The sequence below is a fragment of the Chlamydotis macqueenii genome, chromosome 5 (genome assembly GCF_036417535.1).
Source record: "Chlamydotis macqueenii isolate bChlMac1 chromosome 5, bChlMac1.mat, whole genome shotgun sequence".
In the NCBI taxonomy this organism is placed as follows: domain Eukaryota; kingdom Metazoa; phylum Chordata; class Aves; order Otidiformes; family Otididae; genus Chlamydotis; species Chlamydotis macqueenii.
Window position 1 is genome coordinate 42,436,211 of NC_141560.1, and position 13,287 is coordinate 42,449,497.

Sequence of the window (13,287 nt, forward strand, 5' to 3'; positions counted from 1 at the left end):
GGGACCGCGCCCGCAGCGTGGGCGCGGGGGGCGTGCGGCGGCTGCGGCGACGCGAGCGGGGCGGAAGGGTCGAGGCGCGGGACCGGGGCGGCGGGGAGGTATGCGGGGCTCGATTGTTCAGGCCTGGCCATGGCGCCTCTCCTCCCCCCCGCCATGGCTCCCCGTGTCCCTGCTCCTCTCCTCTCAGTGAGCGAAAGTGGCCGCCGCCGCCGTCCCAGCGCCCGCAGCCGCCGCCTCCTCCTCAGCTGCAGCGCGGGCGCCATCTTGGCGAGGCAGGAGTCGAGAGCGCCCCGCGGCAGCAGACAGGCAGCGCCAACCCCGGCAACGCGGGGCGAGAGGCCGGGTGGAGCGAGCCGGCGAGCGAGCCCCGGAGACACCCCCAGCCCCCCGCCACCGCCGCCGCCGCGCCGAAGCCGGGCCCGCTACCCAGGTGAGACACCGCAGCGGCCGAGCAAGGGCACGCCGGGCCGAGGCTACGAGAGGCGGCAGCGGGGCTCCGCCTGAACAGGCCGCGGCTTCACCCCCCCGCTAAGCGGCGGCCGCAGCAGCCGGGCCTCTTCTTAAAGGGACAGGCCCCTTCCCCGCCCTGCCCGCCGGATGCGCCCCGATATACCGGCGCAGGAGCCGCCCCTCCCCCAACCGGAGCGGAGCGGCCGCTGGGCCACGCGTTCGGGGAAGGGGGGGGGGGGGCCGCGCGCGGCTGCGGGCCCCGGTGGGGGGGCGGGGAGGGGGCGATGGGGCGGGCGGGGGCGCCACCGTGCACTTGCGGGCGCACGTGCGCGCGGGGGGCCGCGGCGCGTGCGCGGGGGGGGGGGGGGGGGGAGAGGGGGAGAGTTGGGTGGGGTGGGGTGGGGTGGGGGCCGCGCCGCGCTGCGGAGCGAGGGCGGCGGGGCCGGATCCGCCGCCAGTGCCGCGTCACGGGGAGCGTGGCCCGGGAGCGGCGCCGCGTGGGCTTCGTCGGCGCCGTCCGCCCCGCCGCGGGGGCGGGGGCAGGGCCAGGGCCCGGCCCGGAGGCTCCCCCCGGGGGCCGGGCGTGGCGGTGTCAGGCCGGGGCCTTCGCTCTGGCGTTGCCCCCGGCTGCCAAGGGCAGGGCGGCCTCTGGGCCCGGGCAGCCCGGGTTGCGCCCCGTCCGCGTTGATGCAAGGCGGCGGGCGCTCGGCGGTGCGGTCTCTGCCCGGCCTTGAGAAGGGCCGGGGCTCGTAACGAGCTGCGTCCGGGCGGCCACCGGCTTCTGCCTGAATGGGCCGCCTGACAGATCGGCGGCGGCCTCGGCGGAAAGCGCCTCCTGGGTGTCCACAAAACGCAGTTTGGTGTTACGGTTGCCCTGGCCGACGTGGGCGCTGGAAAACACCTTTTCAAAGCTGTGGCATAAAGTCCAATCCTGTTTCACCGCAGACACGTAGCCCAATACAATTTCTGCCGTGATGGGTGTTATTTAGCATTATGCAGTCTTTTTGTTGCCCTGCTGCTGATCTCGTGTGGTAAGTTTCCCTCAGCAGTGACATGCATTATCATAATCAATCACTTCAGGTTATTTTCTTCTTTGCGTGTGGAAAATGGTGCAGATCAAGTTCCTTTTTATAGTGAAATATCTCTGTGTGCATTACTAGAATTTTAGTTTTCTCTCATATGACCAAACCTACTGTATGTATTTGTACAGTGGATCTGATATGCCCGTATGTGACCAACACTCATCTTTTTTTGACTTACGTGAATCAGAAGTGATGTATTTGTGTTGTCTTTCCTTTAATGTGTACCTATAAGAGTACGTCATGACATCCAGAGGCTGGTAAAATAGTGAGGGAAAAAGTACAAGAAACAGGCCTGTAGCTTGAACCTCTTCCTGGTTTTTAAGGATGTTCCCTGTAATTCGCTTCTAGTCCGTGTCTCGGACGTGTGTTATTAAAGCTGCTTAAGATACTGCCTTGCATTTTGTGACTGTTTGAATAAGCTGTAAATTCTCTAATAAGCATGCTGTTTGACAAGCTAAATTACATGCTAGGGATTGACTGGGATGGCAAGAAGAAAATGGTCCTCTTAGAGCTTTCTTGGACATAATTTCCTTTTCATGGTCTGGAGTGGAGGGAGTAAAGACTAAACAAAACCGAAAACATCCATGCAGTTTCTGTTTCGCGTGCACAGAGAGAGGAGGAGTGAAGCAGTGGCAATGTGTGAGGGTAACAGTTGGTGCTATTATATAGTGCAGAGGGTAGGGATGCATCGTCAGAGGTCTTCATAAGTACTGTTAATTGCGCTTTTGGGACAAGACTTACTCTAATTGAACAATTAAATAGATTTGTTTTTCTGCCAGTCATTTTTTTCTGCTATTTTAAACATGGAACCAGAGCTGTGACATGGCAACTTTTATATTTGGTATGTTTTAAGGTATTTGGTCGTTCACTTACGTATATGCTTATGATAAAATTTTTGTAGAGCTGTATAGCTTTTTTTTTTTTTTAAATTAATAAATTAAGCTTTGTGACTGTTATTTCGGCAATTAAAAAATTCATAGCCTGTGCTGTACTGGCTCTTTTCTGTATTTAAAAGCAATTGAAAGGTGGAACAGAGATCAATGAAATACTATCTAATTCCTTGGAAAACAATAAAAAAACTTAGCATAAAAGTAAAACAGTGAATTTAGGTACCATATATAAGAGAGTATCTGGTTTTAACTAGACTTCATTACTCAGAAAAGCAATTAAAATGACTTCTTTTTTATTTCAAACTGAAATGATGTGAACTCACACTTCAGTTGTATGTACATGTCTTTTATTCATTCAGCTTGCGTTTAGTAGAGACTGAGGGCTTTAGGTTCGTATGAAATATCCTCCTATTTGCTTTTTTTTAAAGCAATAATCTCTTGTGTATCAAAGTTATATTTAAGATGCTGCCATAAAAAAGGCTGTGGGAATTATGTTTTACTTTAAGACCTGGTGTATGGTGTTCTCTGGACAAGGGTTATCAGTATAACTATGCATTTATCAAAGCAAGCTAAAGTGTGAGAGGAGACAGAAGAGCGTGTAATTCTCCTCCAAGCAAAATACCTCTTCAAGGTTTTTTTTATGCCACCACAATTGTTTGTATTAGCTATTATATGCTTATAAAGAAATCTGACAAAAATATACTTAATTGATATTACTGTACTAATATAAGTTTTCCATTTAGATCTTCACTTAAACGTCTGTGTGGATGTGTATGTTTGTGTCAGGGGTTATGCTGGAGATTTGACTGCAGGAAATCCTGACAGTATTCTGCTGTTCTGATGGGAGTTGTATGTCTGTGTTGTAAATTTCTTCAAGGAAGGAAAATATCTTAGGTGTTTGTATCAGTTTGGAGACTCTCTTTTCATAAGTTGGTGTCAAAATGCAAAGCACGAAAAGACCATATGTGGAAAAGAAACAGAAAATGCTGAAATTGTGAGGGAATTGAAATAGTATAAAGGTTGTATTCTTGCTTACAGTTTTTAGTCTTGCTTTATGGATAAAACTTTCAATGCTGTAAATAGGGGTATGAGGAATACATGCTTTCCATGTAGAAACTGGGATTTCAGGTTTTTGTCTCCTTGAATGTTTTGTCAGTGTGCTTACACCGATTGGATGGAGGACAGGTAGGAAGCTCTGTGAGCTGAAATATTTGAACAAGCGTGCTCCAACACTTCATATACCTGTACTTAGTGTGTGGCAGCGAAGACCATTTGAATTAGTTTTACTTGCCTGATTTGCCTTGCATTGGTTATAGGCTAAGAAGGGGTACTGTGGGTTATCTACTATGTTGTACCTTACAGCTCCATGGCAGCTTGTGTTTGTGTGTGTGCTCTCAGCTAGGAGTATAGTTGTTATTATTTACTGTGATGTTTGACATTCGTGTCAGCCATAAAGAGAAGAAAAAGTAATCTTCAGGGCCTTACCTGAGGTGTAGAGATGCCAGCAACTGAAGTTAAAAAAAAAAAAAAAAAAAGGGGGGAAAAAAAAAAAAAGAAAACCAAGAGGCTCCTGGAGGAAGAAGTACAATTTTAAACAGCCATACAAAGCAAATTCTTTCTAGTTTGCAGGTAGGCACAGATGCCAAACTATGCGCTTGCCACCTACAGGGCTTCTGCTTTCAATTGCTATTGGTAGCAAAAACTTGTTGGACTTCATTCGGAAGTCACCAGTGGATATTTATTTAAACTGGGAGAACTTGCTTTTAAAGCTAAGCTGCTTTGTGAGGGCGGTGTTTTTGCTGTTTGGTTGGTATGGGTCGGTGGGTATAAAACTAAGAAACCTTGTTATAAAGCAACTCTCTGAGGATGTCCTTGGAGGATTCTTCTCCAATGCTGGGTGTTTAAACAGGCTAGACATTGTAATGGGCAGACTTGAAAAAACAGAGTGAGTGAAGAAACCCCACACCTACATTAACATTGAACTGAGCAATGAGATTTAAAACAGGTTAAGGAAGGCTTCTTCAGAACTGAACTTATATCTTTTTAAAAAATGGTTATGATGGTTATTTTGAAGTTGGTGTATACATAACTAAGCTCACATCCTGCTGGTGGTATTTTACTAGCAAAAGCTAGTCTTTTCCTACGGGTGAAATGTAGAGTACTTGTACTGTGTCAGCACAAGGAGGACTTTAAATGCGGAAATGTAAGGTTTCCTGAGCTGGGAAGTAATATTTAAGAATATTGGTATCTGAAAAAAAAAAGTGTACATGCTTAGCATAGTGTGCGCAACAAGGGGATTAATGTGTTAAAATATGGATTGAAACCTACTCTTTGCAGTTACTGCAGTCGTCGTAGACAGAGGGGTGGGTATTGTCACTCTTTCATATTTCTGTGGGAACTCTGTGCAGTAGCAATGAGCCACTCCTGAGAAAATATCCTAGTTTTCTAACTACTAAACACATCTGATAGCACCTTCTTTTCACAGCGTCATTTATGTCTTACAAGTAAAGAGAGAGGCTTCTGCTGGGTTATCTCCTAAGCTGTGTGAGTGTGGAGCCACTGTGCGGAGCAGAGGCACCAGTCCAGTCTGGTGTATGCACCAGCGCTTAGACAAGTGCATCTGGGCAGCTAGGAAAGCATCCAGTTACTAATTTTAGATCAGGAATATTATTGTGTTTGTTTTGCCCCTGGCCTGTTTGCTGTCCTGCAATTAAAAACTTGATCTCAAATCTGTCTTAATTTTTTTCACTTTATTTTGCTGTTAAGCTTGTATAGTTTTGTGAGGGCAAGACTCACTGGAGTGCAAAAGAGCACATTTGGTTTGTTAGCTTCCTCAGAGGCGGTGAATCCAAATGAAGTCTTGTGTGCTTTGGGCACCTTGGGGCATGTTTCTTGAGGACAGGCAATGGTACCAAATTTTGAGCTTTGGGAAGGCAGTTTTCTGCGAAGAAGAGGCAGGTGAAAGATGCCTTGTGGTTCTGAGCAAAATCATTAAACAGTGGTTGCACATGGCATTTTGACTAGGAAAGTGAAATAATACTATGTTGACATAACACATGCTGTTGTTGACAGATACATTTAGAAATGGAGTGATAGAAGGGATCACTGTATTTTTTCTGGTACAATACTGGAGTTTGATCCTTGCTCCTATATTATATATAATTTTTATTGGTGGTCTGAGAAAAAAAACTTTCACCTTCTTGGTGTCCTTTTCTGTCCCCTCCTGAATGATTTCTTCCATCAGAGACACAAGTTTCCTCTTGTTTTCTAACCTCTTTACTTTCTTCATGGCTCTGTCTCTTGGAAGACAGTTTTTTATTTTAGGGTGGGTTTTTTTTGGATGGCTGTTAAGCAATATGACGAAAGTTTCTTCAAAAACTTGAATCTTAATACTCATATCACAGGGAATGCTTTCACATGCTTTGTTCTGTCTGTTAACCTCTGCTAGAGATGGAGATGTGCTAAAAGAGGTCGACCATTCCATTGCTGTCAGGTGTGTGAAGATCTAGCATATAGAAAGCTGAATCCAGACAGCTTCAGTCTAAACATAATTTAAAAATGAGGGCTGTTATCCCAGTCTAACAATTTCTGGCACACTGATGTTTATTTTGTATGGGTGAAGATGTTAACTCAAGGCTAGGTGTTTTTTAAGAAATAATAAAGTTTGCTCTTGTTCAACCGCAACTATTAGTTTCAAGGTGGGTGGTAGTCACTTCCCATAGTATTTTTGTAACTTTATAAGTTCTGAATCTGTTCTGTAATTTTTGAGGATAAAAGATCTGGAAAATGTTAGATGCTGGTTTTCAGACTGTATATATAAAGAGATAACAATTTGAAGACCAGATACTCAATATATATTTTCCCTTATATAAGCTTAAAAAAATTTAGTCATGAACAATTTAATAATTTAACAAATATAAGGTGCTTTGCAGTAAATTAATTATGTTTGCTTTGAGTTTTGTAGTATTTTTAAGAAGTTGTAGAAACCTTCAAAAGAACAATTAATCTAAATCTTTCAAAAGCTGACTGGTTTTATTTTTGTCCTCCACCAGAAGAAAAAGCTTAAGGCATTTATTAGTACATGTTATAATGTGTAGGATATTGACAGCACTTTCATCTATACAGTAACAACTGACTTTGGAAATAATTTAAAGTTGTCTTTCTCACTATTATTGTAACAATGATGACATCTTTTGTAGTTGAAGAAAAATAAAATTCCAGTTGACAAAGCTATTATTGTAACAGTTGTTATGACATGTTTTGCAGTTGAAGGAAACTAAAACTGCAGTTGACAGAGTAATAAAATGTTTTGATAGTTCTATTTTAAAAGTATGTATTATGCAAATATTGCAGAGGGGATGTGTTTGGTTTTTTGAGAATCTAAAATCCTGAGAAGAAATAAAAAGTGAAAATCAGGCAGGCTATTTTTAGTAGTTGAAAAAAACATAAAGTATGTTCTGAATTTGTAAAAAGTGTAATAAATTGCTAATTCTGTGTTACCTTTTCTTTAATAAAGATATCAGTTGAATTTTAAAATGGCAATTTCTTTGGTCAAGTATTTGTAGCTTGTTTGTCAACAGGCAACAGCAGTGTTCTGAGTGCTGTGAGAGTAGCGTTACTTTAAAGTAAAGGAAAAGTCCTACAGGTATTCTGTAGACTACAGCTGTGAACCGCATGGTAAAAACAACAGAACAACAATATTTTCACTAATTCTTCTCTTTTGGAGAATGTTTATATGTATGAATCAACTTAAGTATAATAATTTAATTGCTTTTGTTCAGCTTTCATGATACACAGCTGCCCTCTGTTCAGAGTTAAACATGTTATCTTCAATAGTGATGAAAGTTTACTTTAGATGTTCAAGGACTGCCTTCATTGTACTTTGCATTTCTGTATCACCACTTGGATTGTCATACGAGGTCAGTGCAGTGCTCATTGCTATCAAATGGCATCTGTGAAGTCATAAAGCAGAAAACTAAGAATTTATTTTTTTGCTATGGTGATGTTATGGTGGGAAGTTCAGTGTGAATTTTTGTTTATTTGTTTAATACATCTGTTAACTGCAACCTAAGCTTTTTGCCCAGAACTGCTTCGGTTATGTGTTCTGCGAAATACCAGCATTTGGTGTAGCCTGCAGTAGCTTTGCCTGCTCACTGAGTTCATCATTCCTTCCAGAAGTGATGGTGGTGGTGATGACTGTTTCTTCTTCTTAACAGCTGTGTGTTCAGAGGCATCTGTGCATGAGGAGAAGTTTGTTCTATGGCCTCAGAGCTGGGTGCCAGGGAGGATGGCAGCTGCTCAGAGCTGGCAAAACCCCTTTATCTGCAGTATCTGGAGAAAGCTCTGCAACTGGATCAGTTTTTACGACAGACATCTGCCATCTTTAACAGGAGTATATCCAGGTACCAACACCTTTTCCATTTTCCATTGAGAATTCCAAGGGAAGACAAGCATTTTTATGATATTGTTCCCAGGCAACACCATGTTAAGTGTTTGGTGGTGACTGGTTCATTATAAACTCTTTTCCTTTAAAGATTTTGCACTATACTTCTCTTAGCTCACACTGATAATTGTGTTGCCAGCTCATGTACAAGTTAGCACAATGTTTTAAAGCTTTTTTTTTTTTTTTTTTTTTTTTTTTTTTTGGAGCTGAGTGGCCAAAACTTTCTTTGCAAAAAGTAGGATGAACAAGCAGTAAGTTTATTATTCAGGGAGGTGGCCTGTAGTCGTAACTGAAATGCAAAGACTTGTCAAATGCAGATTTTATGTGGAAGTAAGTTGTAGCAATGAGAAGTGAATCACCAAGGTATGTTCCTGTTGCAAAACAATTTACATTTTATTTCGTCAGGATTTTGGAATTGTAGAGTTGCAGAACTGATAACTGTTTGGGTAATAGGTAGCTGGTATATTTACAAGCGTGTAGTAAGATCCACACAAGGAGTCAAAAAAGTATAGCTTTATGTTTCTTACATGGATGGCAGTGCTGAGGATGACAATATTGTGCTTTGGTTTGACTTGGTGTTAATTTCTTCCTTAGTTCCTGCTTCTCAAATTAGATACCTAGTTAAAGACTGAAGATGCAGGTTGATAGCATAGCCACGCCGGTCTGATGATTAACTACTGCTGAGGGATTAACAGGAAATTATTAACAGCAATATTTCTAATGTGTAAAATTACATCTGAAGCTGTCTCAATTCTCAAACAAATGGCCACATGTATGAAAGCTGTGTGGGTATCTCCTCTTTTGAATATTTTCCTTTCATTGTCACGATATTACATGTCTTCTTGCAGTGATGAGAGTGAAGATGGATTGGATGACAATCCTTTGCTGCCTCAGTCTGGGGATCCCCTGATGCAAGTTAAGGAAGAGCCTCCAAATGCTTTGCTTGGGGAGTCTTCTGGAGCAGGGAATTCTGGGATGCTGAACACACATTCCCTGAATGGAGTACTGCAGCCAGGTATGCATGCAGCCGCTTGGATCTCTGCTTTCTTTGGGATAAGCTGGAAAAGTATTAATTCTTACAAACTCTTATTTTTATTTTTTCACTAAACAGAACCAAAGTCTGAAAAAGGGAGCTTGTATAACTTTTCCAAACTGAAAAAAAGCAGAAAGTGGCTGAAGGTAAGAATATTCTAAAGAAATGCAGCTATTATGAAATCTGTGAGTAGAGTTCCAGTCAACACCCTGTAGACAGTGGTGAGTGATTTCGTCTTGTCTTTGGACGTAGATCGTGGTTTAGAAACATGTAAGCAAGCCGATGGCAACAAGAAAAAAAGTTGAGCATTATTTAGAGCATCATCACAAATTATCACAAATACACTTTCCAGTTTACAGTAAGTTTGTTTCCTCTCATCTTAGTGGTCCATTTAATTTTACTTTACATGTACTGCTGAGAGCTCAGAAAGCTAGACTAATGTGTTTTAAGAGCTGCCCTAAATCATATGATACAAAAACTCCTACTGAGAAAGAGGCATAAGGGGATTTAGAGATGTGGTAATACTTTGTGTTGCTGAAAAGAGGGCTCCAAATGGATTCTTTAGTCTTGTTCTATATTGGCTTGTTTTCTGCACCTTTTTTTTTTTTTTTTTTTTTGTAGATAACTGGAGCTAGTGTCCCTTGCTAAGAAGAAAGGAGTGGGGTTTTTTGTTGTTTGGTTTGGTTTTTTTACATTAAGAAAAAACTCTTACCAGAGCAAAAAATACATTCTGCAGAGACTTCTCATCTTGGACACTGAAAGAAAGAAGAGTATGAGACAGTTGATAATGAATCTTATGTTAGACTTTGGGTAGAACAAAACAGAATTGTAGTCTCTGTAGATTTGAGGCTTTCGTTTTCATTGTGTAGCAAAACAGACAGTAGGCATTTCAGTTTTGGTGAGCAGCAGCATTTTAGTTAAATTTCGTAGTAATTATACATTCAGAAACTTGAATAAATTTTAGTACACTGTCCAAATTAAAGTGAGCTATTATGAAATATATTAAATGGACACTTGGAAGTCAGCTGAAAATTTGTTTCTAAGATGAACTCAGTACGAAGTCCAAATGAGGATGGAAGGAGAGAGTGGAATGATGGCTTTATGCCATCTTTGCATTTTCTTTGTACTGTAGCCTTCTCTAGTTAGCAAAAACAGGATGCCAAGAGGTCAGACAAGAGCCAGCCTACTGCAGCTGATGCAAATGGAAGTGGTAGAATAGCAGGACAAACTACAAATGGCGTAGGAAAGTTCCTGCAACCATACATTACAAAATGCCCCTATTGGTATCCTGGATTTTCTCACTGCTGCTTTTCTAGGACCACAAACAGACAAAATGGATTCTAAAATGACGTTGTTGTCACCAAACTAACAGAAAACTACCTCCCTCTGCCCCCGCCAAATCAGAAAATGCGTATTGGATTCACTGCTACACAGTACTGTACCTCAGAAAACTGTTTTCCATTTGAGGTGTTTCAGATGGAAGACACTTTGTAAATTGAAAGTATTGTTGGGCCAGTCCTGCAGCCCTTCGTTAGGTAACAGCTCAAGAGTGCTTTGCATAAACAAACAATTCAGTATGGGGACTTCTGTTTGTTAAATTAGTTTCTGTTTATTCTTGTTAGAGTATCCTTCTGAGCGATGACTCCAGTGATACAGATTCTCCAAGTGATGAGGATGGAGAGGAGGAAGAAGAATTTTCTCTTTCAAGAGAGGAACTTCACAATATGCTGCGGTTACACAAATATAAGAAGCTGCATCAAAGTAAATATAGCAAAGACAAAGAGGTAAAAATCAAGAATTTTTATGTTTCCTTTATTTTTATTTTTTCCTTTAACTGCATTATTTTAACTACTCTTACTTTTTTAATCAAAAACTATAATATTTTGTAGACTGTAAAATATCATGTTGTTTGATAGACTAAATCTAACATCAGTTTCAGACAAGGGTTAATTAATTAATTACCTATAGACTGAAAAGCTGTTGATGCCTTACGCTGATGATCTGTCAATAATTTATGTAGCTAGTACTGGCACATGTGTTATGTATAGCTTCTACAATGTTCTGTCCTAGTCACTAGGGCAAATACAGAGTGCTAGAATGCAAGATTTGGATAATATAGATGAAAACCGAGGTGCTGTGGGTTAAATTCTAATACAGGTAGTAGCTGTTGTTCAAGGCTGAGATTGTGTATTTAAACCTAAAGCAGTATACTTGCATCATCATTGAGGTGACAAGTAGTAAGGCAATGTTTACCTTCTTGAAAAGGAGTTCCTAGTTTTCTTCCTTACTGGTTTTTTTTATTTTTCATTCTTTGGGGTTTTACTTGACTTTCTTTTTTTCTTTCTTGCTTTTTGTTTTCATTTTGGCTTTTCTTCTCATGTTCTCTTTTTTCCCATCTTCTAAGAAAATAATCTGCTGCATTTCTGCGTTTTTCTTAATATTAGGCCAATTTCTATAACTGCTTTGGTTCTGATAATGTATTTCTTCCGATTATAAGGGCTTTTGCAGAAATTATTTTCATTGCTGTTTTGAGTTGCACCAGAAAGTAGTCTCAGATGAAGAAAGTGATCCTAGTCTACTATCAGAGGATGTGTCTGAAATCAAAATTTGTCATCTCGTTTTATATTCTTTTGAAATTTCTCCAGAAGAGTGAAGAAATATTTTCCCACCCAGGTCTTTGCTTCTGTCCACTTCTTTCTGTTGTTTACTTGTTAAGTTCTAAACTAAGATTGTGTTCGCTTCTTGAAATATTACATAACTACACAAATATTCATAGACTCCGTTTTATACACAGGTCTTACCTTTTGTTAGATTTTACTCAAATATTTCTTTCCAGACTAATAAGAAATAATATCTAGTGGAAATAACTAGAGTATTGTCAGATCAGCAGTACATGGTTAAGAGGAGTGGAAACATATGTCCAAAAAAGTTTTTCTGCTGATGTTCTCATCTCTCAGAAATCTTTTATTAACTTAATAGTATGGTTAGGTTTAAATAGGTAATCTCTGACCTGTACTGTACACTCTTTAATTTGCCTGTTTGTACATTACCTGTGTATAGTTCCTTAGTATTTTAGTTGAATAATGCTTGGAATATACTGACTTTTTTGATAATTTGTGGAAAAATGCTGAGGCAGCTATATTTTTACTTGACAATAGTAGAATCTGAATGTTCAAGTTGTTTGTCCTTGTGGAAATCTTCTAAATGCCTTTTATCTAAACCTGTGCTTTTACATCCTTTGGAATTATAAAGTATTACATATCTGTAACTTGGGAATGCAAGCAAAACAAATAGGGGGTCCACGCTTGGACCACTTCGTGTGATGTGCTGTCTTGCTGGACAGCACCCATATGGAAAACATGGAAAAGTATGTTTTGGAAGAGTAAGCTTCACTCTTCCTGTCTTACATAACTGCGTGGGCTTGACTCCCTATGTTGAACTTGGAGACCACCTCTGGGGGCAGTGGTTTCACTTTGGACACTGCATAATCCTTGATAACAATGCAAAATACGGAGAAGTGCCTGTTTTCTGATCTCTTATTTGTGATCAAGATCTGAACTTCTTTACCTGCTGTCTCTGTTATCTGCTATATCTGTTCTCCATTACTGTGCTCATTTATATCCACTTCAGTTGCAGCAGTATCAGTACTACAGCACAGGACTGCTGTCTACACATGATCCTTACTACGAGCAGCAGCGCCACCTTTTAGGGCCCAAGAAAAAGAAGTTTAAAGAAGAGAAAAAATTAAAAGGTAAAGTAACCAACCTTGTGTTTTTAAATGGCTACTGTGATTAAACTTTTCCTACATTATTTTCTTTGAATAAACATAAATGTTGAAAACTTTTGGGTTTTGCAAGGAAATATCTAGTTCTGTCAAAGAAGAGTAAAGAAAATGCTGTGCTTTATCTTCTGGCTTCTAGAAAGCTAGGGTGGAAAAAAAAGGAGTGTGAACTAGGAGTTCATTACTTTAGACTTTCTTTGTGGACATGTGAATCTAGAATAAAAGAGTTATGCAGTAAGTACCTTATAGCTTTATTCATTGCTTCAGGATCCATAAGTACCGTTGTGTATCATGACCCATTTATTCAGAGTTTTTTGAAAACACAGTAGTTCCTTGAAAAATGTAAGAACTTACCCAGTGCCTGATGTGGTTATTCCTGAATATGTCATTCTAGTGAACAAGAGATGATATGGAGTGAGAGTGTTTTCTGTAAGTTAGTGGGAACTCAAAATTGATGTCCAATGTGAGTTAAAATAGAATTACTTCTGTAACCTCTCAGCTGGAGTTTCTCAGATGCATGTTTGACAGGAAGGACAGTTTCCTTTCTTGATTGAGCTGGCAGCAGCTGTAAATCTGTAAGGAAGCAGGAAGAGAAGGCTATGAACTGT

The 13,287-nt window shown here is 40.9% G+C and overlaps 1 protein-coding gene across 1 annotated transcript in view; it reads left to right on the plus strand.

The window, feature by feature from the left end:
* The first annotated feature begins 101 nt into the window (after positions 1-101).
* INO80 (INO80 complex ATPase subunit) overlaps positions 102-13,287 on the plus strand; it is a 66,451-nt gene continuing 53,265 nt past the window's right edge. Inside the window, exons 1-6 of the mRNA XM_086748882.1 lie at positions 102-430; positions 7,639-7,824; positions 8,714-8,880; positions 8,977-9,044; positions 10,521-10,682; positions 12,529-12,649. Of these exons, the coding sequence (XP_086605008.1) occupies positions 7,682-7,824; positions 8,714-8,880; positions 8,977-9,044; positions 10,521-10,682; positions 12,529-12,649 (661 nt within the window). The 5' untranslated portion in view covers positions 102-430; positions 7,639-7,681. The remainder of the gene's footprint in view (positions 431-7,638; positions 7,825-8,713; positions 8,881-8,976; positions 9,045-10,520; positions 10,683-12,528; positions 12,650-13,287) is intronic.